The sequence below is a fragment of the Coloeus monedula genome (genome assembly GCF_965178545.1).
Source record: "Coloeus monedula genome assembly, chromosome: 4".
NCBI classification, from domain to species: domain Eukaryota; kingdom Metazoa; phylum Chordata; class Aves; order Passeriformes; family Corvidae; genus Coloeus; species Coloeus monedula.
Genome location: NC_138784.1, coordinates 46,524,490 through 46,551,412, shown reverse-complemented (window position 1 = coordinate 46,551,412; position 26,923 = coordinate 46,524,490). Strand labels below are relative to the sequence as shown.

General features: G+C 38.0%; 1 protein-coding gene across 1 annotated transcript in view; it reads right to left on the bottom strand.

Moving 5' to 3' along the window:
• Nucleotides 1–26,923, bottom strand: part of NELL2 (neural EGFL like 2) — a gene marked incomplete at both ends in the record, with an annotated part of 139,731 nt that overhangs the window by 46,905 nt on the left and 65,903 nt on the right. The window contains one exon of the mRNA XM_082279796.1: nt 16,816–16,941. Within this exon, the coding sequence (XP_082135922.1) occupies nt 16,816–16,941 (126 nt within the window). The remainder of the gene's footprint in view (nt 1–16,815; nt 16,942–26,923) is intronic.

Genomic DNA, 26,923 nt, shown 5'->3' with positions numbered 1-26,923 from the left:
TTTTGGAACTGGTGTAATTTGTTTCACAAAAGAAACAAATCATGACACTGTATGTGATGATGAAATCCATCCCTAAAATACCTCACATTTCCAATCATGACTTTTTTTTTCTTTCTAGGAGAGCCAAAACTCTTAATGTGTGTATGCTCTTTACTAAGGCAGGTAACGCAAGAAAGATCCTGGGACCAAAAGTATGTAGAGGAATACTGCATGTTTATATGCAAATATAACTTCCAAAAATATAAGACATTCTAATTCCAGTTAATGCTAGTTTTTCAAAAACTTACTCTAAAAAGATTTTCAATTTTATGTTTTATTTCACAACAGACTTTCATCTAAAGAAAACTATTTTGCACACCAAAGCCTACAAGAAGCATATATCTTTTTTCCTATCCTTTGACTTTAAGACTTTTTGCTTTGCAAAAATCTTTTTTCTTTACTTTTTGGTTATTCCTGTTCTGGATCTTCCTCCTAGACTTATGGAATACGTAACTCCTAGCTTTAAGTCCTTTTGAATTCTCCACTAATATTTCCAAATTCTGTAGCTCTAGTAATGACTCTTATGGCTCTAAACAGTCTCATCTAGGACTCAGCCTGAAAAGTCTAACACATAACTTGAATGTTGACCAGTCCATATTTTGTGTGGTATCTGCACACCAAGAAGTCTGTACCAAGATCTCTTGGAACACTGGGAAGACAAAGATATACTAAGTCATTTCTGACAAAAAAGACAAATTCATGGATAAAATACGTATTTCAAGGCAGGCCTGCCCTTATGCCCTCCATCTTCCTCTACAGCTCTTCATCAAATCATTTAAACTTTGTTAAACTAAGATTCATTATCCTCAAAATGTGTTTTGTAATTTCTGATTTCATGGAATAATACATATTTTTACAAAATAACTCCTCTCATGGAGGCTTCTATTGCAACATTAACCAATATTAATTCATGCAACATCCTGTGAATCTTTATACTTTTCAACCAGTTAGGCAGAGTAAATATATTGAAGAATATTTTGCCTGACAGCTGAAGTTAAAAAAGCTTTAATTTATCTCCCCTTTCTGTCACATCTGCCATTTTCTATACTCCCTCTTGAATAGAAAAGTTTAAGGAAAGGATTTTCTAAACCATTTAGGAGAGACCTAACTGTTTTTCCTGAAGGAACATCTGTAACTCCCACCAATTTCAATGGCAGGACTGTAGCATAAATGCAAAATTACTTTGAAAATCCCACCTTAAGAGATTTCAGTCTAGACCTTGACAAGGACTCATCACCCACTTATTTTTTGCCTTAATTCAAACTGATCTCTTAATATCTTTTACCAGGGACACTTTAAAAAGAGGTTTCTTTCTTTTAAAAGGTATTTCATTGTGTACACTTTCTAGACTTTCTCCACAGAGTCATCTGGTTTTTTATCTCTTTTTTTTTTTTAATCTAGCCAGATGCACTATTTATTCCTAGGTAAATCTTACTTAATTCCAACTTTTATTGTATACAAAGCCTCCCAGACACTTATGATAAACTGATGCTTTCAAAATCTTCTATTACGTTGTCAAAAGTGATAGTGATAGCAAATTCTGCATCTTTAGTGGTGCTCCCTACTTCACTGCTAGTAGAATAGCCAGACTAGAGCTGCAAATATGTTTTCCTCAGCCAACTGAAAAATGTTTATTTTAGTTCTTCTCCTAATTCCAACCCTTTTTATTTACCGTTTCCTTACTGAAAGGCTCCATGTTATAACAAGTCTGCCACCAGCAACAGATACCCATTGGGTGTTTGGCCTCCCTCCCATGCATATTTGTTACACAAATAAAAGCTGTGAAGTAACCTGACTGCTGTTGAGGCTGGTAACTTGCTGCCTGTTCTCATATTGCACTAGTAACAACTTAGAGATTACCCACATGACCAAAAGGCTCCCTAAAAACACCTCTGAAGACTTTCTCAGCACAAAGTTAACAGAAGGTGGATAAGCACAACATGATAGAAGAAAGATGTCTCAGCAACCAAAACTGCCAGAGAACAGTAATGTTCTCAAAGCTCTCTGGAAACAGCTGGTGCTGCTTCTGTTCTTTTTGGAATAGCATTGTGACCAGGGTTTGTCAACACATTTCAGGGGCTCTTGGAAAATCAGTTACAACATTACAGCACCATTATCAAAGTCAGCACTTGTCTGGCAAAGAAAATGAGAGGCACCACAGTGGTGGATGAAATGCTGCTGTTGCTTTGATCCTGCTCTTGTCTGCAGGAATCTGGAGCAACTTACCTAACCATAAATGTTAGGAAACAAATGAGGTTTTTTTCCTGTTTTCTCATGCAGCAGAGAGATTTCTTAATGCATGAAGTAGTTCCTCTCATTTCCCTGGCAGTGCTGTGACTCAGACACTCAGATCACTCACTGTGTATTAAGGACAGCACTATTTTTGACAAGACAAGATGCTTGAGCTCTCTAGGGGGAGGAGGCCTTCTTTAAGTGTTGCTCACCTGATTTCAAAGAGGGTTCTCTACTCGAAAACGGGGACAAAGTTATACTTCAGTGGTGGTAAGGCAAAGCAATATTGCTGCTTTTCCCTTTGGCCAGCCTTGGTGCCATCTCCAGTGACACACCCAATTTTCCCCATTATCCTCCCTGATAGTTTACAAAGGCTCACCAAAACAGCACAGCAAGCATATCCTTCATGAACACTGCATGTCAGCTGCCTTTCCCTGGACACAAAAGCACCTGGGGAGAATGGTACAGCCAGTCCTCACTGCTGTGCAGTATCAGGGAAGAGCTAACACACACAGCTGGCTTTGAAAGCCATGAAGTGCTCCTGGCTTCTGCAGTTCAGATAGAGCCCTTGATGCCAGGAGATAACCCGCAGAGCTGTCTGAACTGATTCTAACAAAAAACTGCACAGCACAGTAAAGGAGCTGCAACAAAATGCGCTTCCACCTTCCTTCCCTAACCCCTGTAATGATATGAAACTTGACACTGGCTAACTTGTTTCATGGGTACATTTTCCAGACCACATCATGTTTTTGTTGCCATAGTTCAATTGCTAGTGTCTATCAAGCTTACAATTAATTATTTCTGTACTTACATATATCAAAGAATCATTAAGGTTGGAATACTTTTAAGATATTTATGTGTATTTTATATTGATAAATAAGTATTTGCATAAGCACACCTCAGCGAACTCTACATATCTGAAAAATTCTGCCATCAAATTTGCTGTGTTGTTTAGGAGCACCATGAATTGTTCTAAAAAGCAGAACCACAGATATGAAGTCTACAGTATTGTTCAGGTCTCAAAAACTCAAAATATGAATTTATAATCAATGAAGTTAAAAAGAAAGTAAACTTGTCCAGATATTCAATTTTGCTACTATTACTGTCAGGCCAGAATGACTTCACCTCTGTAATCTTACTTCCTTCACAAGTCTGCTCTTTGGAAAAGTTAGGATTTAAGCAGAGATGCCATGAACAACTCCAGAGGACTTCAAACTAAGATGAAGCCCACCCTATGGAAGGTGTACTAACATAAACCCAGGGTATTCAAAACAGACTGGAATATCTGTTCAGACTACCACCACCACCAAAATTTACCTCTCAGGCATTAAAATGATGCAGACAGAATTTAAGTCCATCCAGTTTCACCTTCTGAAGGGTTAGGAACAAGGTAACAAATTTTTCTAAGTATTTTCACACTCCAAAATTTTAAAAACACTGAAACAAATGAAAACAGATACTCTTGATGAATCCTCCCCTTTCTAGAAATCAATCTTATCTTGAATAGGACTGGCCATTTATCTCTGCTTTGAACGGTGTGAAACCTTTAGCTTTGTTTCTTTAAATGCACTGTCATTAGAAGACTCTACTACAGGTTTCCAAATCCTGAACATCAAAGTTAACGCTGTGTGACAGCTGGTACGTTCCAAGCTCATCACATTTACTCATCTGTAACAGGGTAAATGACACAACTACCTGCTGTAATTACTGTTGCTGACAATATATTTTTCCTGGTGATTGGTCTGTGTGACTCAGAGCTGCTTATCTTTTGTCAGTCCAGTCCAAATCTCCATTTCCATGTGACTTGGACATTAAATTACAAAGTATTTACAAATTAGTTCCAATATCTGCCAAGACAGATATTTAGGATAGTATAAATTTATCTTTTATTGCATGATTAATCAGTCTACCACTCTAATATTGTTTTGCATTAGAAAATAACTATTCACGATTAAATTCTGTGCCCCATTCAAATTAAATGCACCTTTATTAGGATATTGGGAGACACACTCGAACAGGTGAATATAATGAAGGAATAAAATGCAAATAAATAAGGACACTGATATTTTAAAAAACTGCTCATTCCTAAAGCAAAACATGAATAATTAAAAAGAAAGGTTAAAACATTAAGATACTTAATTCTAATTGCCTTCATGTGACAATTGTAAAGAACAGCTACAGACAACAACAGTGACTTGATTCTGAGCAGTGTGAGTTACGGGCTAATCAAGCTAGCTCACTGCATGTGTTTTCCATGGAATACCTTTGACTTTTAAAATATGAAATAGATAAGATTCCTTGCAACATTTCTCCAAAGAACACATTTCAGAGGATGTGAAAAGACTGCAGCATATAACGACAGAAAGAAGCAGATACAGTCTTTTTGAGATTATTTGGAAGCTTGTCAGAATGAAAAAATACTCCTACAAAAACTCCTACAAACCATTTAGGTAGAGCAGCTTCCCATTTTATTGCTAAGCTTGTTGACAGAGCTCTTGGTGCTTGATAGAAACATCAAGATTTTCAAAGGTTTTTTTGTTATTTGTTGAGGAGTGAGGGGGAACATCAATTTTTGGCACAACTGACTATATGAACTGTAAAGGGGATGGTTTCAAGGTAGTAAATTGATTACCATTCCTGAAATAATTTAGATTTTCTGTTTTCTAGTTCAGTCTTGAAGATGCCACAAACTCACTAGCATTTTCTTATTTAAAAAAAAAAAAAAAAAAAAAAAAGACAAGACAGAACAGTTCTGTGTATTGAGAATATCCTCGGGAAAAATATCCAGTATCTTTTATAGACACAGTACTTTCAAAAATATTACCTTACAAAATGCAACTTCACTAACAAAAGTGAAATTTCAACCAAACCCCTTAGGATTATATTGTACAGTAGCATGACCTAGACAGCAATGCTTCTCTTTGTATCAATGTGACTTTTCAAATTACTGATGATGATTTCACCAGTCTTCCTTGGGGCATTAGCAGATCACAACCCTAAGGATGGGTTCCAACATATTCTCTCGGTAGTATTTGTTCCTTCTCGTTGATCCACTGTCTTTGACTGCTGTTGAGAGGTCTTGCCAAAGACTCTGTCACCTTTATTCATTTAGATGAGCTAGCAAACACTGACAGAGCAAATTCAGGAACTGAAACTAGTTTTAGAAAAAATTAGAAGGGCAGCAGAAGTGAGAGTTTAACTTGCACGCTATGCATTCGTGCAAGACCAGCCACAGCCTGGCTGCAGAACCATCAGCACATTTCAGTGTGAATCAGAAGTTACATGCAAAACTAAAAATATAAGCCTTTATTTGGGACTGCACATAGGAACACAGACATTGGGTGAGTCAGTGAAGTGGAGAAGTCCAATATGTTTACTTCGTGCATTTCAAGGTAGATTTCAGCATAATTCTATGTGCAAAGAAGGACTAGGAAGGATGCAACTCCTGCTGTGGTCAAGGGGTATGTATCACAAGAAAGCAGTTTGATATGGTGAAGTATAAGGTTTTGTAAGTCAATAATCATCAGTCCAAAAGACTGACAAAAGATAGCAATATTGATAGAGAGTTATTGCAGAGACAAACTGTCAAAGAAGATGACATACTAAATTATAATGACTGACAGTATAAAACATGAGTTAAGGAAACAGTCTTCCATTTAGCATAAAGCAGATTAATCTCTTATAAACATTTAATGAAAAAACAAAGGACACTTCTAAGTGTTTCAGGAGTCAGTGATTGTAAGATATGCCATGTGGCATGCAGTAGGAATCCAATTGCAAAGAATTAAAGGTTTCCATGCCCACAGATTGTCTGAGCAGAAATAATTCAGAAATTCCTATCTATCCAAACAGGAATCTTCTATATTCATTCAAAGAAAAAACTTGCAACTATAATATTAGTAGAAAAGGCTTCTGAAGCCCTGGACAATATTAAAAAATATTATGTCTCTCCTTACCAGTTGTGGAATTCAGCTGTCTTACCCTCTGTCTTTTCTTAAAACTGTGTTATCTTAGATAAGAAATGTTTTCCAACAGGAGAATGCCAAAAGACAGACATGATACCCATATACTGCCAGCAGTATCCACTACCCTTAAACCCCAGCTAATTGGTATCATGGCTACAGATACTTTACTGTGAACATGTAGAAAACCACTGACTTCAATGCAGCATAATCACATAACCTTAAATAACTCCACTGTTCCTTTTTTTAAAAACTGTCTTGCTTCATACAGTAGCTCCAGTCTCTCACTGACCTTGGCTGGAGTCCCTCTGAGAACAGGCAACACTCTCCCAGCATGAGGCAATCACCAGCTGGCTCAGACATGATAGATCTGAGCCATCCAACTTCCCTCACTTCTGGCTCGCTCAGTGAGACAGCAGCAGATTCCCATCTCCTGAGCCAGAAAGATCCTTATGACTTCAAACAAACTGTCCTCAAGGCTGCCTAATGTGTTTCCTGATCTTTACAGGCTATCTGTCATAGCCTCTGATCATCCACAGAAGGACAGGCCAGGGGAGGTCCAGCTGTGAAGAGATGTCATGTTGCAACGAATCAATACCAGCCATCCCCTTGTTACCATCATCCTAATCCTTACAGACCACCCCTAACACTGCATATCAGGATGAATAGATGAAGCTTCAACCAGACCACAGCCTATGTATTCTTCAGTCTCTTGGACTTAAACTCTTCGCAGGAAAAACAGCAGATCTTTGGTTGCTGGTAATTCTGGGTGCAGTGCAGCCCCAGATTTAAGTACCTAATATTTATGTGTGTGTTTCTGGGCAGGATTCCACAGCATAAACACATGCCTAGCTAACAGGTCACATCCAGCATGACACCTCATAGATATCCAAGACATCCATAAAGGCTGTAATGCAAGGCTCTACAGGAAGACTGTAATAGCAGTTGGAGTGCAAGTAAGACATATCACAGCATCTAAAAAGTTGCTAGAACTATAACTGGGCAACCAGATCTTGCTATAGACATCTAAGTTCCCCTTTTCAGACTGTGTTACCTACAGAACTGAGGAAGTGCAAAATAGGTACCTAATATGGGATTGATCCGGCCACAGGCAACACAGACAAACACTTGGAAAGAGCTAACTTACTCTGTATCCAGCAGAACTCAAAAAGCACAAGCCCTATAAACTCTTGAGTGGAATCTGCTAATCCTATCATGATGATTGCTTCGAACCTGTAAATAGACAACTCAGTTGGGTCCAGCTGAATCCTTGACCTCTGCTGATCACAACGTGGGCTTAGACAAAGAGATGTAGATTGGGGTGTCTTAATTGCAAACTGAATTCCACCTCCTGTGCCAATGTCAGTAAAATTCTGACATACAAAGTCAATGTAATTACCTTAGGAATTAATAATTCATGTATAATTTGTTAGATTTTCTATTTTTACAATAAACTGTGTTAATTTTGCTATACCCCTACAATTCTGCTTTCCAATCAGATTGTACTGACACAGCACATAACTGCACTGTGGAAGCTGGCAAGGGATGCTGGCTGATTGAAAGCTGCAGAGGGCTTCAGAACACCAAGAAACAGGAGGTACACTGGATGTCTGTCATAATGCTGCGATATAAATATCAAGCAATGTTAAAGCTTGGAAATATTGCAATTTCAAATTTTTTACATTAAAAAAAAGGTTTCACTCTTTTCTGAGTTAGTTGTAAACTTAGTATATTCTCAAGTTGATATCTAGAACTCCATTAATATATTTAAAAATTCCTCATTGCACAAAAGAATGCAAAATATATTCCTTGTAGAACAAAATAATCAATTCTGATGTCTCCTTCTGCAGAAAGAAACATTTTAAACACAATACCAAAATTATAGAAATGCAAAGTAAAGCCTGATAATACCTTTTACTAACCTTTGTTCCGAAGGCCAATAGCAAATCCAGTTCTATAATGTATTAATAGATATATAAACACAAACAAGCACACACACGTATACCAAATATATATCTATTTGGTTAAAGAATAATTTCCATAAAAGAATTAAGCATTTAATACTGAAAATCATACATTCACATCTTGATGTCAAGGGAACACATTTTCTGTTTAACAACTCAAATCATGTTCTACCAAGGACCCTTTAAAAATGCTTTGGATTTTGATCAGCTGAGAAATCCATCCTGCTATAATTGCATAGCCAGATGAACAGTTGTCATGAACTGGGTCAGTAACCAAGGAGAAAATGGGACCTAAAAAGTATCCTCTAAGAAAAAAAAAGTTCTCATTCCAAGCTGAAACAGACTCCAAACTAAGTTGCCAAGGATAACCTGACTGAATCCAAATAAAGCATAATTGAGTTCAGTTGTATAAGATACAGCAGCTATATAAAAATTACTTGTGTTGTTATCTTAGTAATGCGGTTGCATAGCAACAAGCTCAGTCTGAGCGATCATTCCTTTATTAGCTTTGTGAATTATCGTACAGCTAGAAAGTGGATATTGGAGAGAATTTATCCTGAAAGAAGATTGAGAGCTTTGTGTAGGCTGACGTACTATAAAGCGGAATAGAAACTGGGCCAAGTAACAGAAACCAGAATCAAACAGGCTTTGAGTTAAAAATCCTCCGTGCACACAAGCCGACTTCTACAGTGCTTATTACTAATAGCAACCCTGGCAGGATAGCTGGACACCATCGCCCCTGTGGAGTTTGCACTGCTCTGTGTGATAATGCGTGTACACGTTACTTCTAATGTAACTGGGGTAGGGGTGGGGGTGTAACCAAAATTGGAGATGGAGAGGCAGACAGTTCATCTTGCCCACATCATTATGTTCTCCAGTGAGACTGGAGAACTGTTTTGCTGACTAAAACATTTCCTTACTCAAGCTGTGGTATGTCACTACATACAGTGATGTGACAACCAGCCCCTGTCAGTACGCTTGTTTATTGCTCTGTCCCTTGCACCATACTGAGCAATTATTCTGCTTTTATTTAAGCACAGCCAATGAACTCAGCTGCTCTATAAGCTGCAGAACTTGAGGAAAACTTGAATGTTGCTGAATTCATCAAAAGTAAGTCAAGGGAAATAAACAGGAAGAAATTAGGGTTTTTTATTGTTACCATGTCTCACATTATGGCATTTTCATGTAGCCAGGCTGGGACACTATAAGCCTATGACTCCCCTGAGGTCATATTCTATTTTTTTAACTTCTTTGCAGCAGTGGAGGGTAAAGGGCATACAGCAGTGCTGAATAAAGTTGCATCTTGAGGCCACATTTAGTCACTTATTAAAATGTGGCCTCATTTACCAATGTACTAAGCACTATCATTTCTTATTACCTTCAGGACAACTTGTGGATACACTTGTGCATCTGAAAAAGCAGGCAAATTTTATACTTCAATTAACTGAGGACAAGCATGCAGCTTTAAACAGAAGATGGATGACTTCATTCAACTCTGGATTACATCACTCTTACAGTAGCTTTTGTCCATGGAAACTCAGACAACTACACTACTCTTAGAAGAGGTTATTGTTGATGCTAAAACACAGCCCACATGCCTCACATGTAAGCTAGATTTTATTTATCCTTTTAAATACAGAAAGGTATTCTTCTTCAGTTCTCAGAACTCATTTGTGGGATCTGAAATGTTCAGTTGGAAAAAAGAAATAACTAGTAATACATGATACTGGAAAATACCCACACTGCACAGCTAGCTGAAATCCTACCAATGTACACTGTACAAAACCATTTGCCACCCCACATCAGAACCCAGAAATGTACTTTTCCTGAACATGTGAATTGGTCTGCGTTCTAGGGAATAAAGATGGATTTTACCTTCAGCATTCTCACAAGAAATTCAACAAAACTTTTTCTCAAATATCCTTGCCCTTAAACATTACTTCTACTGCACAGTATAGAAAAAAGTACGAGATTTCTCAGACTGTTGATGTCCCAAGCAATTGACGGATTTATAAGTCAAAAATAAACCAATGAAATCTGAACAGAAGCCCACAGGCAGATGCACTTTTATGAACTTGAGTTTCTAGATGCCAAGAGGAATCATTCATCCAAAGTGTGTCAGAGTACTATGTTAATAAAAAACCCCTTGTGACAGGGACTGTAGTTCCCCTCAAAAATAAATGTAGCTTGCAAGAAACAGAGGATAACAACTGGGAAAAAAGCTGAAGTCTTGATAATCCGGGGATCTGAATTACAAATGGTATGAGCTATAATTCCAACAAAATTACAGGTCCTTATAACTGGCATTTTAAAGTCCTTCCAGATACCAGACTGCTGGTTCCCAAAGTGGAGGCATCTGTGCTTGGGGGATAAGGATGGGATGCACTTGCACTTTCTCGTAAGCATCCTCAGAGGATTTCTATTGTAAACAAAGCATTCATGAAGGAAAAGGAGACAAGACCTAAACTTTGCCTACACACTGTATGAAAAAAAGAAGCAAAATGCTAAACCAAAAGGTATCTTTCTCAAGCAGGGACATGACTAGTGGCATTAGCTGAAATCCAAGCAGATATGTAGGTTGTTTATAAGTCACAGATAGGTAGAAGAATAGAGCCAAACAGGAGAGCTTAGGAAAGACACAGTTTTGACTGCTATGGGCAAAGCAAATGTAAAATAAATCCCAATGATGTAGCCAGTTGGAAAACATTAATGGCTGCATAGGAAAAAAAGGCACAAAGATGGACAAAAGAGTATCAGATGCATGAGGGCTGAATGGGCTAAGTGTGGCAATCAGTTCTCTATGCATTATATTGAGGTAAATTTTTTCAGTCATCCCACAATATCATTAGAGAGTAAAGAATATGGGTCAGACGTGAAAGACTTATGTCAAAAGGTATTGGCCATGCATCTGCAGGCTGGCACTTTCCCCTACATTTTCCTCTTACTATTGAAACCTCCCCAGTAATTATTAATTAGTATTACTGTTTCCATAATTCCTAATTTTTGCACATTCATCATCATTATGCAACTAAATGTGTAGTTTTCTCCTTAAATCTTTTCCATATGTCAAATCAATCTCCCCAGACTCTTAATTGTTTTAATGTTGATACTGGAATTCCTTCCAATTTGCAACAGATTTGTGATTTAATTTGATTTGCAAAATATGCAGAGCTGCCAGTATTCCCAAAAATTAACATTTCAGGTGTCACTCAACTTGCTACCACCATGTTTCTTGGTAATTTATGTGAAAACTATTATTAGACTTCAGTTTACTGTGAGAGGCTATCACAGATAAAAATTAAATGATGCTGAATGCATTGACACCATATTCAGAAACATGTTGTTAGGAAAATCTCTGAGACTCACAAAGACACACAGGCTGAGGCAGAGGAGGAGGGAGGTCTAGCAAGGTCCAGATGGATACAGCTAGTTAATGCCTGGTGGATTCAACATATTCCTCATTGCTCTGAGTAAGTTTTTCCATATGGCCGAGTCAAAAAGACCAAAGCCGTGGGCTTTGAGCAACCTGATCTAGTGGAAAGTGTCCCTTCCCATGGCAGGGGGATGGAACTAGATGGTAGTCAAAGTCTCTTCCAACCCAAACCATTCTATGATTCCATGATTCTAAAGAACTACTTCATCCCTTCTGTCTTTTTTGATTCTGAAGAACAAACCCTCCAAATGTTCCCAACATAGTGATGAGCATTACATAAAAATCCTTTACCATTTTCTTCAGAAGTCAGAAACTAAATCCTGGAGCACAAACGTGATGGTACTGGGCCATAAAGCACAATAACGTCCTCACAGATTTATAATCTCCACTTGGTTTGCCAACTCTTTTGGTTTCTAAGTTACTATTTTCTAAAAGCAGTAGCAAAATATCAGCATGACGTGGCTAAAGTGAAAATGAAAATAAAAGACAAAATAATCTGGAATAGATTGATAAAAACAGTTATGAAAATGTTACATGGTCTGCAGACACTTGAAACATGTATGTGAGAGACCAGTTCCACATGTGGCAGTGGTCCCACACAGCTCAGATGGACATCGTTGCTAATGTGGCCAGAGCATGCTTGGAAGAAGTAGTCAACAACTTGCAACATGCCTGGTATGCTTTTAATAATTAATCAGTTAAGAATCCACATGTATTTTCTGCCCAAGTACAGCACAATTCACCAGTCTCACTGGTGTCTGGGTACAAAGTTGTAAATTACTCACTTCTCTCAAAAAACCCCAAAACCAAATCCTAATAAACCATAAAACACAAACAGAAAAAAACCCCAAGAAATACGTAATACATTACATTTCATAAACCCCAGGCGACAGCAGGTACAAACATTAATTCAAAGATTCTGGCTTATATACTAATACTTCATATGTCCTTCAGCCATTTATCATCTTGCCCAGAGCACAGGCACAGGGAGAGTCAACTGAATACACTGTCCTAGGGTACTCCTGGAGAGCACCAACACCTGCCTCACCAGTACCACTAAATGTGAAACATGAAACAGCCCCTGGGGAGGAAGTCTCTGGGACGGTAACATAAGCTGCTTTACCTCCCCTACATCATCTCAGTGACGCCAAACCACAGGAAAGGCAGAGCACACCACCAACACTTCCATCAGAGCCACTTCCCCCTTTTATGCCAAATGGAAAGCAAAAAAATAAATAAAAGGTGGCCCATGATTTTGCACAGAAACAGAGCCTTGAAAGTCATCTGGGGCTCAGAAAAACAATGGCTTCTCCAGATAAAGGAATACACCTTCCTCTGCCTTAATACAATCTAAGGAGGATGCACTAAATCTCACAGGGTCTTGTATCTTTTGTTCCATTCTTGTTGGGTTACTCAGGTGAGTGGTCCCTATGCAGAAAACTGAAGACAATTGTTGAGACTAAATATGATTAACCATTCACTGTGGCAAGTATGAGCTCTTCACTGTTAGAGCCAAGTGTGAAGAAGAGAGCTCTCATCTCTCATTCCCTAACTTCTCCCATAATAAATGGTGGAGGAAAAGACATCCACTATGGTGTTCAGAGAAATGCTACCAGCTGTGAATTACACAGCAGCCTGAAAGACTGGAGGTGACATTTGGTCCTTCCTTGTTTCCTGAAGGAAAACTTTATTTTTTCCAGCCAAGAAAACAGCCTGTGCATTTCTGTAATCCCATGCAAAGTAAAGACACAAATGTTATTATGTCAGAAAATAACTTATTACCGCAGGCCTGGTTCCTATGGCATATCACTGTGTCCTGCAGCCATAGGGAGGAGGAGGAGGAGGAGAAGATCCAGCAAGCAGGAACTGTGCAGCAAGATTGATTTATTTAATTATTTTACAAACTCTTTCATAGATTTTTTTTTTTTTATATAGTCTAACTGGACAAAGGATCAGCCACCCCTTGGGGGTGATTGGCTAAAATCCTAAAACATCCATTGTCAAAATATTTTTCTACTATACCATAAACAAGACTTTTCAAGGTTGCAGGTGGCTTGGTTGTTTACATTCCCTGCTACCTCTTCTGTGTGAGAGAAAAGTCTCTCACGGATGTAGAAAATAGCAAGAAAATCCTTGCTAGCAGCATTTTTGTATGTACAATAACTAAACATTCCGATTTGATCCCAGCTAACAGTGATGGTGCAGCAGCATACTTGTGCACATATAAAACCACCTCAGCAGAGACTCATGCCATTTTCTACCTTCCTTCCCCCAGCACATCATCATTACACTCCAGGTTCTGGAAAGCAAAGTAGAAGGGGAATGAGACAACATCACTGTAGAATATCAAAGCATGGTAGCCCAGGGCATATTTTTATGCCTTTAATTTGCAGTTTGTGCACCCATTTGGCATATGGGTGCAACTTAGAAATCATCTCTCCTTCTCATAGCTATGATTGATTTCTGAACATAAAAATCAGTCATGAACAACAGATTTCTGTGTAAATATGGTTGTGACTAATGCAATCTAACCCTGAGAATCTTGGTTCCAATACGAATACAAATAACAGTATCTGAAATTGATGTCTTCATTACATCCTTTGTTGTGAAAATAAAAATGTAATTCAGATCTATTGTAAAACTTGCAATAAACATGCCCGGACAAAAGAAACTGGAGCTGTTTTGGAAGCAGCTATAGGCTGCTTAAATCAGTCTTTTGTGTGCACGACTCCGACAGAGATGGATAGCACAGATTTCTTTTCAAATGTCTTGTACAGGAGAAAAACTCTTCAATGACACTGATTTTATGTCTCTTTTCTATTTTGATCAATGACTGCTAAATTATATGTATGTTCATAGGATGGAACAATAAGGTATGTTAGTCTGCCAGCAAGTTGTGGACATCACTTACATCATAACCTGCCTAATCAAGGTTCACATATGATTTTTCAACATCTTCCTGGGCTTCAGCTATCCTGTGCAAACAATGACATATTTATGCCAAGCTACAGTACATTTTTTTCCTGGTTAGTAATATTCCCAAGGATTTGCCCCCATAGCTGCTTCTCCAGTTTAGAGTGTCAGGTATTTTATGCACAACTACAGTTTCAAAACTGGATTCGATTACACAGCATTACAAGAAATTGTGACCTGAAATATATTTCAAAAATTTAACACTTAGTAACACAAAGGGTCAATTGTTGCTTGTTTGCCCCATTCTTGTTATTCCTGAACTGGATTAAAAAACAGTCTCTTCTCCAGTTTCTTCGATATTTCAGCTGGCAAGTTAAACCCAGAATTGCCAACAAGGCAAACAGAAACTTGATAAGAACTTTAAACTCTGCAGAGGGGAAGAGAGGGCTGAATGACTACATTTTTGCAGACATTGACAAAATTCAAAGTGCACTGGACTCTACATGAGCACTGAGAGATTTGGACAGAACTGCATACTATACAACCCCACCGACATAGTCCTGGATACATATTAACTTAATTAGCCAGTGCCTCCACTGGAGGTGCTCACACAGTAGTTGTGGAAACAGAAAAAATAACACATTTATTTTGTGACATATATACTTAATGATGTTAGGTTGCCATTCATTGAAATTCTATCATCCAGCGGGGACTGTGTCCTCATGGTTGCCTGTCAGTATCCAAAATTCACTAAAATGTAACTCCAGAAAAACTCTGTATCTCATAACAGCATGCTTCAGCAAGTATGAATAATGCAATGTGTGGAATCTCAAGAACTACCTTTATTACATTTACAGGCATCCAATGCCCCTGCAAAGTTGGTGATGTTTTACCATTTGCAAAGTTCAATCAGAACAGCAAGTTAACGGAAGCCAAGTGGAAAAAGTATCACACGGATTTAGATACAGTCAGCCCTAATAATCCCAATATTCACACTCAGGAGGTAGTGAAACAATTTCTTTACTCAGCTGAGAGTGTGGAAAATGTAAGAGAATCATCAGAAACATAGTGGTTGCTTCAGAAAGGACCTGCTGTGTGCAGTCTTTATAACTTGGGCCTTCAAGAAGTGGGCTCACTGCAGTAAAACAGTGCTTGCCAATGTATGAGAGGAATGACAAGTACAGATAAGACAAAGCATTCACAAAAATCACATGGTATGTGATTTGAAATCCATGTCCCTGAGTGTTGTGCATGTTTGGGCAAGGAAATCATCCAGTTTATGAAGCTGTTTCTGTACCAAGACATATCATTGATGCTAAAAATGCCAAGACACAATGGACAGAACAAAATTAGAAATGAACTTCACAGTGCTGCCTCCACATTCTGAATACTCTCATCCATTTATAGCCAATTTCTATTAGATAATATGAACTTCAAGAAAGCTTTACTGAAAAAATATAGCCTTTTATAGAGAGAGCTAATTTGTTACCCTGTGCACACAAAACAGTGGTACTGTTTTGTTCAGTGAGAAAACATGCCACATCATTTATTCATTTTTTCTTTATGTATGTTGTAGGAAAACACACAGGAACACTTAAGAGTCAGCCTGGCTCTGACTGATACCAAAGGCTGTTTTAAATGTCCAGAGTTCATTCCATAACCCTAAATTACCTTGCAATAAAAGAAGAGCAGAAGACAGAAAGTCAGCATGAACCAAACACGTCCACTGGCAGTACAGCAAAAAGGGAAGATACAGATATAAGACTGACCATCATGTTGTCCAGTGGTTCGAGGCAAGCAGAACTCCTGCCCTCTGAACTCAGTATTCACCTGGGAAACCTGACTGAGGATGGAGAGCTCCAAATGAGGACACAGCCACTTTTAATATGTAGCAAATTTAACTCCATCCAAAGTTTGCAGAAGAGTCACTATGCTCCAAGAGAAGCTGTACTGGTATGGAACATGGAAACCAAGTAAAACAACACTATTTCTGCTCACTTATTTTCCTCTTCAGTCTCCTCTTTTTAATCAGCACCCAAGACCATGCATACCCATGAGACAATCCAGCCTACCTCACAATTTCAGGCAAACAGTATGACCTACATATACTGTGTAAAATGCATTAGCTTTTCTGCACTGGATTTTGGTGTTTATTCTGTTTAACATTTCATTTAGATGCCTTGTGACTCAAAGATTAACTTTAGGAGAATCATATCAGTACTCCTATACACCACCATTCTGTTGCTTCCCTCCAGAAATACAGAGCTCTTACCTGTACATGAATAATCATCTATGCGTATGTATCCTGTTTTGCAGACACACATAAAGGATCCTGGTGTATTTACACACATGGTGTTCTCACGACAGTAGTGCCGTCCTTCAGCACACTCATCAATATCTGTGAACAAGGCAAAGAGGAACACAAGTCAAATTCAGCAGTATATTTTGTAATCTCTCGTTACACTGCTGTTCACTTCCAGCAGTAGTGAGCCCGACTAAAGAGTTACACCGCATTTTGGAAAGCTTTTTGGCTTTCTGCTTTTAAAAAAACCTGCTTGAAATATTCAAACAAGAGAAGCACCCTGAGTTTCTGTGAACAGCTGTTAGTGGAGTTACAGAGAAGATAACATTGGCTTACATCTTTCCTTTTGAAGCGCCTCTAATGTTACTCCTATGATTTAAATAGGAACAGGAAAGAAAAAAAAAACCACCAGGGTCCCAAACAACTGAGCAATGGCCTCAGCACTGCAATGGCATCCATCACTGCACCCTGTGCAGTCCTCTCAGTCATCAGGACACAAACACAGCTATATGCACACTATCTGCCTTTGATCTAACAGGAACTACTGTTTAGGAAGAAGCTTTAAGGAACATGGCAAGATCTGAAAGGACCCTGGAACTCAGTATAAATTTCTCTTAGAACTATCAAGTAGTCAATCAGATTTTTAATATATATAAACACATATATCTATATCTGCAAATATCTACATACATATGTATATATACCCACTGTACCTGTAAGAATCTCATTCATATAAAGATCTGCTCTGACAGAAAAAAATACAACTTGCTAAAATACTTGTTGGGCCAGAACACCCTTTGCACTGTAAAGTCCAGAGCAAACTCCCAATATAAATGACTGTAGCCACAAAATTCAAAACAAAATTTTAAAAATTGGTTTTTTACTCTCTTGGGCTTCAAAATTAGACATGTTTCTTTTAGCTTCTTTTTCTTTCAATGGTAAGACAGAGAGAGCACTACAAATGACAAAAAAAACCTTCTGCATAGTATTATTATACTGCAAAGAAGAAAAGCTATGCTTATTTAGAAGCGCTCAGTAGCACACTGTTCCTGTAATACTAATGATAAAGACATCATTACTGAGATGCTCAGTACACCTATTTATATTGTCATGCAATGTGTCACTGAACCTTGCTACCAAAGTATGCTCAAAATCAAAAGGGCGGATTGTTGGCTTGGTTTTTTTCCTGCTCATCAGTTTTGACTTCCTCCTTGTTTTCAGTGATGTTTACAGCTGTCAGTGTTGAAAATAAAATCTGTGGATGGAAAACCATCTTGTTGCAGAGTCTAAGTGAGAGTTCAAGACAATAGACTGTATATATAAACTCAAACCAGGGTTGATTTCTTAATACTGCGATGCTAAATGTCAACGTTACTAACTCCTGTACTTTGCTCCTGCTTATCCCTCAATTCTTCTTATCTTCCCTGTGTCTTTAAATCAACAGGAATTTACCAACTGCACTCATTGACCGCTCTTTCTTTCCCCCCTTTTGCATTCTTAGAAGATAATTTGCCTTCCTGTACAAAACAGTGTGCCACACTGAATATTAGTGATTCTGTAGTAAGTTCTTAATTTCATTCAGTTTGGAAAAAAAAAATTTCCACAGTTCCTCTGCCCACTGGATTCTGCTGGAGAAGCTGGGCACAGTTGGCTACAAAACATGAAGGTGTCCACTGCAAAAGAATTTCATGACAGGTACTTTGGCTGGTTTATTTCCCTTTTCCTTGTAAAATTTGCAGGTATGAAAGAATCATAGGTCTATTAAGGCACTTGTTTGGAAAAGCTAATCTTGCAATTTTTATGTACATGCATACTTGCACAAATGAACGTGTATTTACAGTGAGCACATGAGCACACTAAGGTTCCAAACACATTTTGTGAACTTCATCTAAGAGCACCACAAAAAAAGTGAAGCTATCATAAGACTACCACAGCTGGTTTTGCACAGAGTGTGGAACAGGGCACAGATCTCCTGACTCACAGATGTTCTGCAGAAACACAAGTACGCAGTTCACAAAAGCAGCCAGCAGATACAACATATGCCTTAGCCTCTACAACAAATGATGCAACTTGTGTTTTTCATAATTCCAGTTCACAACTCCATATTAAATTAATTGTGTTGATTTGTATTTAAGTAACAACATCAATCCTCGAGTAATTAGAGGCCTTATGTTCTCAGCATCAACAGACTGCCTAGAAGCCAGCGCTGACACCCTCAGAAAATTCTACTTAAAAATCCAAAGCCTCTGAAGCATTAAATAGAACTTTCTGAAAACTATACTAATGATTGCTTTGGCAGGTAAATAGCCACAGGAGACCCAAAATGTCAACAGTTTTTATTCTGCAGGGAAAAACTTGAAGTCAAAGCTCCTTTGATTCAAACCTCCTAATTTAGAAATGTTCTGAATAAAAGCTTTCATTTTGCCAACATACCACATATTGAGATTTTGAAAAATGTTTTATTTATAATCGTCTTTTTTTCCCAAACCTAGCTTGTTCAACTGATACCAAAAAAAAAAAAAAAAAAAAAAAAAAAAAAAAAAAAAAAAAAATTAAAAAAAAAAAACCCAGCCCACAACTGTTCAGGTTAACTTTGTTCATTTGGACAAATCTAATGTATTGTTTTTTTTCAAACTGATTTGCAGAGATATTATTCACATTCTTTAAATGATCACTGGAAATCAAAACTCCCACCCAACTCTCTGTTATTGCTACTATCACAAGATCTTGTTATATTGGCTCCTAAAGGCTCTCTACACCATGGACCCACAGCAGGTAAGAAGATGTTTTTACAAACAATTTGCAACTTTAATACTAAGTAAAGATAATTAATATAAAAAACGGTAAAGTAACAGTCAAATGACAACTAGTCACACAGAGATTGACCGCACTAAAAGCCTGCAATTCCATTCCCATTTTGGCACTTCCCATGCAAACTTCAAATACATGAGGTTAAGGTATTACAGATCAAGGAGGACTGAACTAGGGCAGGTAATGAGCCCAACATCTGTTCTCTTTCAAAGGTACCAAAATAAAAGCCTTTTCATCCTTTTCACTGGTTGAAAACACTCGTGTAGCCTTTTATTCACCTGTCATGGTGTAAGCTCAGGTGGCAGCCAAGCCCCAGGCAGCCACTTGCTCACTCCCCAGCCAGTGGGATCAGGGAAAGAGTAAGAAGGATAAAAGGTAGAAAACTTGTGGATTGAAATAAAGATAGTTTAACAGGGAAAGCAAAGGCGGTAGACACAAGCAAAGCAAAACAAAGGACTGATTCACTGCTTTGCAATGCCAGGCAGGTGTTCAGCCAGCTCCAGGAGAGCAGGGGCCCATCACATGTAGTGGCTACTGGGAAAAACAAAACACCATCACTCCAAACATCCCTCCTTCATCCTTTTTCCCCCACTGTATCTACATGCACGATGTCACATGGTCTGGAATCTCCTTCTGGTCAGTTTGGGTCACCGGTCCAGCCTGTGGCTCCTCCCAACCTCCCAGGCACCCCCAGTCTCCTCGCAGAGTGCTAATACGAAAGGCAGGAAGGCCTTGGCTCTGTGTAAGCCCTGCTCAGCAATAACAAAAACATCTCTGTATTATCAACCCTCTGTTCAGCACAAATCCAAAACACAGGCCTGTACTAGCCACTGTGATAAAATTAACTCTACCCCAGCCAAAACAAGCATGTCACCTTTAGATATAAATGCACAACAGAAAACCTTATGCATTTCCATATCTAAGAAGTCCTACAACATTTATCTTGATTTCCTCCTGCCAAAAAGCCTAGTTAGCATATTAATGCATATTCAGGTCTTACTGTTCAGCCAGTAAGATGCTGAAGTCAGTTCAATAGGATGAATGCACCACTCCAATGGCTCTACACATTCAACAATAAAGACTTGTGTGCTTGAAGTCTGATGTGATACTGAGCCACCAGCTGTGATGTACCAACAACAGTGTAGTCATGGAGATCATCAACCTGCTCTATTCCCAGTGGAACAGATAAAAGAGGCACCTCTGGGAAAACTGGTTAGTGCAGAAGTGTTCGGAATCTGCACTTCAGCGATTTATTTATACTTGCAAAAACATCAAAAGCCGAAAAAAACCCCAAACAAAATAAAAAAACCCACATGTCTTTCTTTATTCCCCCAAGCACTCAAACAAAATTTATGCAAAATATATAACCAAAGAAAAGTTTCCCTGTATTCCTTCCTCCTGTACCCTAATGAGTTTGCTGCCCCAGAGTCAAATTCCCAGTTATGTTTTACAATCCCATTAATAAGAAGAGAACTTGACCTGAAATCTATAAATCATTGTTGACCAAAGCCTCACACTAACAAACAAAGCCTCTCCTTAGGCCTCCCTATACATCACTGCCTTTATCCACCACAAAAGCCTGCCAGAACAAATGAGTCTGGTACTAAGTCAGTAATTATGAACTGTTATGAGAAGAGGCTACTCCCAGAATTGAGGATCCTTTAGGGATATTGTCCTGCCTCCAGCTACTTCCCTTAAAACTCAGTAGTGATTTCCCTGGCTACTGTATACCTCTCTAAGTGTGACCAGGGAAGTGCTAAAACTCTTGCAGGATTTTTGCAACAAATAACATTAATTACCCAGGAAGAGAGGGAACAGGAACATGAAAAACTTTATTTATAAAAGAAATTATTTCATAAACACATTAAAAATCACCCTAAATACAAGAGCAGAGTAGACAGACCTACAACTTAAAACAAAACAAATAAAAACCCCCATGGGTTTTATGTTAATAAAACAACATGTCTTCACAGCCTATAAATATCAAGCACCACATTAACCTGCTCAGGACACTAATGTTTTTCCACCTCTCACACACAACTTCATTAACACACCTCCATCCTGATCTGACAGCTCTGCTGTGGATCTTGAGCCTCACTGCTGAGAATCCCAAGGATGGATACCAGTAACAATGATCACAGCATACGGCTCTCAGGCCCTTAGCTTTATCACTACCAACCTGACTCATACAGAGAGACAAGCAGTGAAAGATTGAGACTCTCCTCTGGTCCCTGACCTAGAAAAAGGGCATCACAAAATCAGCAGATGCTACTCAGCAATTAAGGGACTGTGAAAATGAACAGTGACTGATCACAGCAATCAATACCATTAAAAAGGTAAATGAGGATTTAAAACCTTTAGAACAAATATAACCTGTTCTGCACCTAGAACAGGATCACAAAGAAAAGAAGTTCCTTTACTCTGTCATCCCTCCACCAACAAGTCCTACTTTTCTCACTTTCTACCTCTGACATCAAGCTTCTCTGCTGTTTTCCTCTTCCAACAACCTTCTACGTAACTTTAGTCCCATCTTCAGATCTAGCTCACTTTGTCTCTCCTCCTGTACTCAAGCCCATCCCTTCACCCACCAGCAGCTCTTACTCCTTAAAAGGAAAAGAACAGAGCATAACTTTGAAGCAAGATCCCACCAGCTTACCCATCTGTGAAAGTACTGGGCTTTTTTATTTCCACCACCAAACACACTACCTTCCCAACTGCTCAAATGTTTAGTACACTAAAACTTCCTGGCTCAACTGCTCTAATAAAAATACTCCCAGTACGGTCTCTCACACTTCCTTGACTGTATTTCTAAGCTCCTATTCTCTTCAGCTTCCCTTCATTTTCACCTACAGTCTGGTTTCAATATCTTTTTTGTGTTTTGGTTTCCATAACACTATCTTCTATGTGTCTGTTCTTGTGTAAACCCTTTCTCACTTGCTGTCTAAGATGACAAAATATCCTGGGGCTCTGGCACAGCTCTTGATCCTCCTCCTCCCACTACTATTTCTAGACTCTCCATCACCTGTCAAACCTATGGTTTAACTACTGCTGTTACCTCCAGTCAGTCACAAAACAACCACTGCACTTTTGTTTTGCTTTGCTCTATCAAATCCACTGCACCAATTTTTCCAACTGACATATTCCACAAAGGATCTAACCAGCAACTTCAATCAAAATTGTGTATTTTTTCACAGTGTTCCATATTATTTATTCCAGTTGACAACACCACCATAGTTGTTATCACTCCTACCCTCTACAGATAATTTTCAACTTTTTCTTCTCTTTACACCCTGTTCCTTTGGTGCTACCAACAGACAGTAAAAAGTCTGTCTCTAACAGCAAAATTATCAAGAAAATGTATACAATCTACATCCAAATTAATTTTTGCTTTTGGGGGCTTTTATTACTTTTATTTTTGCCTACCTTTCTAGACCTGTGTGTCTCTCCTCTCCCAAAGAGAAAAGCACTACAACCTAAGGAATCACAATTAATCTAGCCCTGTGAATCAATTATAAGAACATACCCCACACACTGAGTTAAAGCATACAAAAATAACCTCAAGTACACACAAAGACCAAGAAGAGTAAAATAACCTTCCTTTATCCCCACCATGCTGCTCCCAAAACAGAACCTGGTCATTAACAACTCCTGTAGCAATGCACAGGGAGTGTAAGAAGAATTGGGCAGTTACTAGTGTATATTGATTTTTACTGAATTATTAATAGAGTTGTAGAGAAACTGGGCGAGTTGGATTATAAGTGTTAGCACTGTTGTAATTAAACTAATAAGAGAGTTATATTTTGACTAGACTGATAAAGCATCAATTAGACTAAAATTAAATTCTAACTATTGGTTCTTCACACAAAGGCATGTTCTTTCCTAGCCCATAACTAAACTGCACAGATAACACATATACATATTGTATACATCTTGGTGCTTTTCCCTTCATGCTATTTTAGATCTCTGATCTTTGCTTAAGTTCACGATTTCTCTGTGCATCTCCTGTAAGGAGACCATCAGGAAAAAAAATACTTTAAATAAAAGGACTCAAAGTCTAAATTCCTTGACAGAAGTTCTATATAGCTTTGCAATACAAAATATAACATTACAGCATTCAGAAATATCATTTTTAACAGTAAAAAGAGTTGTTTTTATTTCAACTTCCCCCAGTTTTTGGAAAGGAAGACAGACTGTTGAGATAAAACTGTCCTTGTTAAAACATGCAGTAGGAGATATTGCTCAACAGCTACTCATGAATGTGAGATTCTTGGAAGAAATTAAAGCCTTCATCTCAGTCTTGTGAAAACATCACTGGACTCCACACACATCATGTAGTTTTAAAAATGAGTATCACAGGAAAATTTTGAAAACAAATATTGTCCACCATCATGTAGTATTTTACTTGGCAAACTGCATCTTCTTACTATTTAATATCTTATAATTAATTCATATAGTAGTGTATACGTGATGAAACAAGTAATTATACATAGTTATTTGTCAGACATGAAAGCATCCCGGGGGGCCTTTCCTTAGGCTCCAAGTAACTAGTCTGATACAGTTGCATACTGAGAATAAAAAGGATGTTGTACACGATTAATTAGAGAATTCCAAAAATCAAAACAACTTACTGACACACCAGCTCATGATCCAACCCCCTTCAGCACTGCACTTAGTTAGAAATAGGTCTGTAAATCTGAATTGCAAAATAGTATTTTTCTTTTCTTATTTAAGTATGACAACTTCTCATCATTTTGAACTGTGAATGTCAAGAATTTCATAATACTTGCCACTCTTCATGTTTTTGTTTCCCCCTATTTCAAAATGGTAATAAGGAACATCAATATTTTTATACAGAAATTACAAATATGTATCAGGTTCTTCTCAGGAAGACACAGCACAGATTGTATTGCACCAATGTATTTTAAAACTCCCTATTGGCAGACAGTAAAGACAGTACCTGTAAGCAGTGGTAAGGCCCCTGTGTGTGGGTTAGACTGTATTTGGGGTTTGGGTAGGGTCTAAATCATGCAGCATATTCTTGTGAGCTCCCTGGTAGATTACTGCCCGTGTTACAGAAAAGTGCCGATATCACAACTCAGCTGTCTCTCAAACTGTGCCAAACTAGTTATGAGTACCATAACAGATACAAATACTGTGGCTGCTATTGCTCTGCACCCTCCACGAAAGAATATCTATTTTAAATTCAGTTTGCCTTAATGCAAGGCATTTCTGTGTCTTTGTTAAAACCCCTGGGGATCCAGCCTTTATGCATTGTTAAGATGCGTCACACATTTAGACTGAGGTTTTAAAAGTTACAAAAGAAATCCAACCATTTGGCTGTGGGTACTTTTCACACACTGAAAGCACCTAATTTTTTCAGTAGTCCCAGCTAACAGTGAAAACTGGGCCAAAAGTAAAATAAGAACAAAACTAAGACTTTATTTTCTTTTCTCTTTTGCTTGGAGGTTGCAGGTCTACTTAATTTGTATGGAAACCTTCACCTTAATTTCTCATTTGAAGCCAAAATACATCATATTTTTTTACTGCTAGTGGAAAAGGGCTGCTCTAAGTACAATAAAACCTCTCCTTACCAGACCCTAGTAGCAAGGTTTTAAAGTTTTCAAGAAGCTCCCTATATATGATTAGTTTCAGCTGTTTGGTTTTTTTAATTGTAGTAACGTCATTGTCAGTCCTGGCTATGGCTGGATGATAAAGGTTCTGAACGTAATTACTGCAGAAAGTAAATAAAATCAAGTAACACTGAATCACATCCTGCAATTTGTACACATACGAACTATCCCACTGCTACAAGTGGTGGAGCTATCTGTACCTCAGAAGGCACCACACTTTATGAACTGGTGTCAGGGATACTGCTTGTGCACTTTAAGTTGGGAATAAGCTTTATTGTTTTCCTCAGCTGAAGCAATGGCAGACAAAAAGGATTGGTCCTGCTCTGACACACTGACACATTAAAACTGCTTTTATAATTCTTCATATTAAGATTTCTCAGTAACATAATGATGGAAATAAGATGACACTGCTTTTGATGAAAAAAATATTAATAATTAGTAACATATTAATAGTATTTAATATTAATGTTTCATTTTAATATTAATACCATTTAATTCCTTTTTAATAGAGATTTGGAAATAACATTCTGCCCTCCTGGAGTGAAAGGTTTTCCTTCTGCTTGACTGGTTTTCCAACCCAACTCCAAATGACTAGGTACTGACTCAAACACTGCCAGCTGATGGAGGTGGAAATCTTTATTTCTTAGCTATATGTGATACCATTGACACTTCTCACTTCCAAAAAATAATTTTTCTATGAAGAGGGCAGTGGGAGTAGCCTTCCCAGGTTCACAAAGCTGACAGTACTGTAGAGCTTTTAAGTAGGACTCTTACTGAAGAAAAATGGTGCATACCACAAAGACAGCAAAGCTAGCAAATAGCCCAATACTGTCTGTTAAAGACCCAGAGGACTTAACAGAATATATTCTAATAATCTGAGGTTTATCTCCATTATGGAAGTCTCTTACTTACACTCTTCCCAATATTACACTTATTTTAAGAGAAAATATATTGTTGATAACTGTACTTGGCCAATACGATTAAACGGTGTATCCCACTGCAATTTGACTATAACTATTTATCCTTTATAAGATTTCTTCTATTCACTAAAACCTGTGAAATTCAGATTATTTTTGAAAATTTACTTTGTTTTTTTAATCCAGTAGTTAAAACCAACAAGATTAAACAAGAAGATAAACAACAGACTGTACTAATTAGGTAACTGAAGTAGTGCAAATTCATATTGTTGGGGAAGATGGTTAAATAATGCATTACTATTTTTAAGCATACACAGGGATAAATCAGTAAACCTTTCCAAACAGAATCATAACATACAACTTTGAGCTAGGGGACACCTGATAAGGTCTAACCAAGAGGCATTTCTGATGTGCTCCAGAAATCTCTGTAAAGAGACAATTTCTCCTCTAAGGCTGCTAACTTCCCTCCACTGAAAATGATTCGAATCAAGCCAGCTTATTCAAAAGCAGATTTCTCAACTGAAAACCTTCTCCCCTCGAGGGACAATCATCAGTGAAGCTGATGTAATTCTCAAATCTAGACAAAGTCATTCAGTCTTTGGTCTAATTTCATCTGCTACACTTGAAACTGGGAGAAACATAACAAGAGCAGAGAAACTAGAAGAGTTACTGAGGAAAAGGATAAATTAGAATATAAATGGAAAATTGTTTCACAAAAAA